Below are 3,639 nucleotides of genomic sequence, written 5' to 3'. Positions count from 1 at the left end.
ACACAAAAAATTAACTTCAGGCCTTTAAAAAATTTTTTATAATTTCGAAAAACGTCCAAATTAAATTAATTTGTCTCGGCCGAAAAAATTTGCAAAAATTTACTGAAACCGGAAAGGGAATGACGTAACAATGAAATGCAGATAAGTCTTTCAATCTGTTGTAGTTAATTATAGCAAATAACTAATTTAAAAAAAAAAAAAAAACTTTTAATTATTTTTTGCAATAATAAATTTAATACTTTGTATAAAACTATTCTACGACTGAAGCACGATAATATTTTTAATCTGAAAATAAACGAAACTCAAAAAAATTCACCATAAAAAACCATTTTTTTTTTCCCCCTTCAGAAACGATATATCGATAATACGGATGTTATTATTGATGTAGTTTTAAATTTTTTAAGTACACCAATAGCAAAACTATACTGTAAAATTTTATTTATAGGTATAATTTTTTTAATATATTCTGTTATCGTTTATCTCGAACAAAAAATAATTATTTTAATATATTTTAACTTAAAAATAACGGAATTAATATTATTTGTATTGCTATTTAAGGTTCCTTATTTATTACATTGAAATGGCTGCAACATATACATGCATAACCTGTTGTGTTGCATTTAAAAATCCAGATATTCAACGACTTCATTACAAAACAGATTGGCATAGGTATAATTTGAAAAGAAAAGTTGCAGAATTATCTCCAGTTACAGCTGAAGATTTTGAACAAAAAGTTCTTAATCAGAGAGCTATCGATGCAGAAAATTCTAGTAATAAAAGTGTTTATTGCACAATTTGCAAAAAACATTTTTCTACCACTAAGTCCTATGAAAATCACATCAAGTCAAACAAACATAAGGAAAGATTAAAGAATGAAATCGGTGACAACAATATTAAAAAAGAAATAGTCAGGCAACAGCCAAAAGTTTCAAAAGATAACAAAATGAATTTTGTCAATACTGCAGGGGATAATAATGATAATGATAGTATTGAATCTGATATTGAAACAGATTCTGAAATTGAAGAGCTATCATCAGATGAATGGAATGAAGAAGACTTTGACAATCCTATAAATAAAAATATTTGCTTATTTTGTAAAAATCAGAGTGAAAGCCTTGTCGCTAACATAAAACACATGTCTGAAACTCATTCTTTCTTTTTACCCGATCTAGAATATTGTGTTGATTTAAAGGGATTACTACTTCATTTAGGAGCTAAAGTATTTTACGAACATATTTGTTTATGGTGCAATGGGAAAAATTTTAATTCCGTTCAAGCAGTTCAAAAGCATATGGTAATGAAATTTTTTTTTTTTTAAATTTTCAAAACATGTTGCATGATTAAAATTCTAAATTTTTTTTTTCTCTTATCTAAAATTACAGATAGATAAAGGACATACAAATGTTTACCATGAAGGAGAAGCATTACTTGAATTCACTCCCTATTATGATTATTCATCCAGTTACCCAGATCAAGAAGAAAAGAATCCGGATGATGAAGTAGAAGTTGCAGTTTTGGATGGTACAGGATATCAACTTGTTCTTCCTTCAGGTGCTGTAATTGGTCATAGAAGTCTTATGAGATATTATCAACAAAATTTAAATCCAAAAAGTGGAATGTTGGTTAATAGGAAATTAAATCAAGTTATAAATAATTATAGGCAACTCGGTTATTCTCCTATAAAGAAAGAAATCGCTGAAAGGTTTGTATTGTAATAATAATAATAATAATAATAAGTGATTATTCATAAATTATTTAAACCATTTATGTACATGAATTTATCATAATGAATTGTATTTTTTTTTGTAGGAAAGCGAGAGATCTTAAATTTATGGCTAGAGTTCGACAAAAGTTTTCAGTTCAAGTTTCGTGTAAATCGAACAAATTACAAAAACATTTTCGACCACAAGTTAATTTTTAATTATTATTATTATTATTATTATTATCATCATCAAGCAGAGGATGTTTGGATTGTTTACATGTTTTTTTCTTTTGTATGCATCAATTATTTACATTTGAATAAAAAAAAAAATAATAATAATTTTATACAATTTTTTTTAAAATAAAAATTATTAATTTAAAAAAAAAAAACCGTTTTTGTTTTTGTAGAAAAAAAAAAAACACCCACACAAATAATAAAATAATAAAATTAATTATTTAAAAAAAAATTTACCTAAATAACTTTTTCTTCTGCAGACATTTTTTTTTTTTTTTTTTTCCAATTAAATAACGTCTACTGTTTTGTTTATAAAATTCCCTGTTGAAAAAAAAAAAAAAAAAAAAAAAAAAATTTAAAAAATAAAACAAAGGGATTTATTTTTAATAAATAATAATAATAATAATAATAATTCATTTGAAATTTTTTTTTTTTTTTTGTATTACTTTTGAGTGAAAATTTAAATTAATTTAATTAAAAAAATTTATTAATGCCTGGAAATAAAATTTAAAAAAAAATCGATAATTAACGTAAAAAAAAAAAAGAAATTTTATACGAATATTTAACACAATAGTAAGTGAGAAAGAGAAAACGAGAGAGAGAGAGAGAGAGAGAGGGAAAGAGAAAAAAAAAATTGAAAATCCGAGCCGTCGCATTTCCTTTTCAACTCTTCGCCATTTCCACATACATCTGTTGATTCCAGTATTGTTTCTTCCTAATGTTAATCCACATCTAATTTATTAATCTAAAAAAAAAACAATAATAATAATATTAATAATAATAATAATAATATTTGTCGACGTTTATGAAGATTGTGATGATTATATTTACAAGGTACAAAAAATTTTTTATTTTTTTATTTATTTATTTTTTTATTTTAGTATACTAAAAGTTAAAAATAATGGCAAGTCATGATTTAGTTAAAAAAAAAAAAAAAAAGTCGTTTGAATGTTTGTAGTGAATAATAATAATAATTAAACAATGACAAACAAATTTTTTTTTTTACTATTATATAAATAATTTTTTTTTTTAAATTTTCAAGGAGCCATTTTTCCTATTCGTTTAACAAAAAACTTTTGTCGATTATTTAACAATACTAAGAAATCATTATTATTACGTTAAATTTTTAACATTTAAATACGTCATAATTTTAAACGTTAACGATTTAATTTATTATTATTATTATTATTAAAGTAATATATTTTATTTATCGATAAAAAAAAATATTTAATAACAACAACCTGTTATTAAAAAAAAATTTTTTTTTTTTTTTTTTTTATACAATAAGAGCCAAAAATAAAGTGAAAGAAATTTTTTTTTTATACAAACAAAAAAAAAAAATTGAAATTTATTATACAGGTTGAATTACTTTTTTTATGACACACACGTACCTGTAAATAACCATGCAACTAATTATAATTTATATTAATAATGATAATAAGTGAAAGAAAATTTTTTTTTTTTTATATGCGTTTTGTACGAAGTTCAATGACAATTTTTTTTCTTTTTTTTTTTTTACAATTAATTATTTTAAATTGAAATTGAATTTGTGTCGTTTTTTTTTTTAAATAATTATTTTGGCAACGTTTAAAACTTTTTTTTTTCTTTTTTTTTAAAAAAAAACCGGTTACGTATTATTATTATTATTTATTTCCCCCCCTTTTTTTTTTCTGCCCGACAAAATTGTCGACATTTTTTTTTTT

At 22.3% G+C, this 3,639-nt stretch overlaps 1 protein-coding gene across 1 annotated transcript; it reads left to right on the top strand.

The window, feature by feature from the left end:
- Window positions 1–580: 580 nt before the first annotated feature.
- Phum_PHUM287470 (uncharacterized protein) lies at window positions 581–1,921 on the top strand (the record flags this gene model as incomplete). The annotated part of the gene is made up of 3 exons (XM_002426914.1): window positions 581–1,294; window positions 1,383–1,702; window positions 1,810–1,921. The coding sequence occupies 3 exons, from the start codon at window positions 581–583 to the stop codon at window positions 1,919–1,921; spliced, it is 1,146 nt and encodes a 381-aa protein (XP_002426959.1).
- Window positions 1,922–3,639: the final 1,718 nt, after the last annotated feature.

The sequence above is a fragment of the Pediculus humanus genome, genomic scaffold (genome assembly GCF_000006295.1).
Source record: "Pediculus humanus corporis 1103172107667 genomic scaffold, whole genome shotgun sequence".
Taxonomy (NCBI): Eukaryota; Metazoa; Arthropoda; class Insecta; order Psocodea; family Pediculidae; genus Pediculus; species Pediculus humanus.
This window is presented reverse-complemented; position numbering and strand designations above follow the sequence as displayed.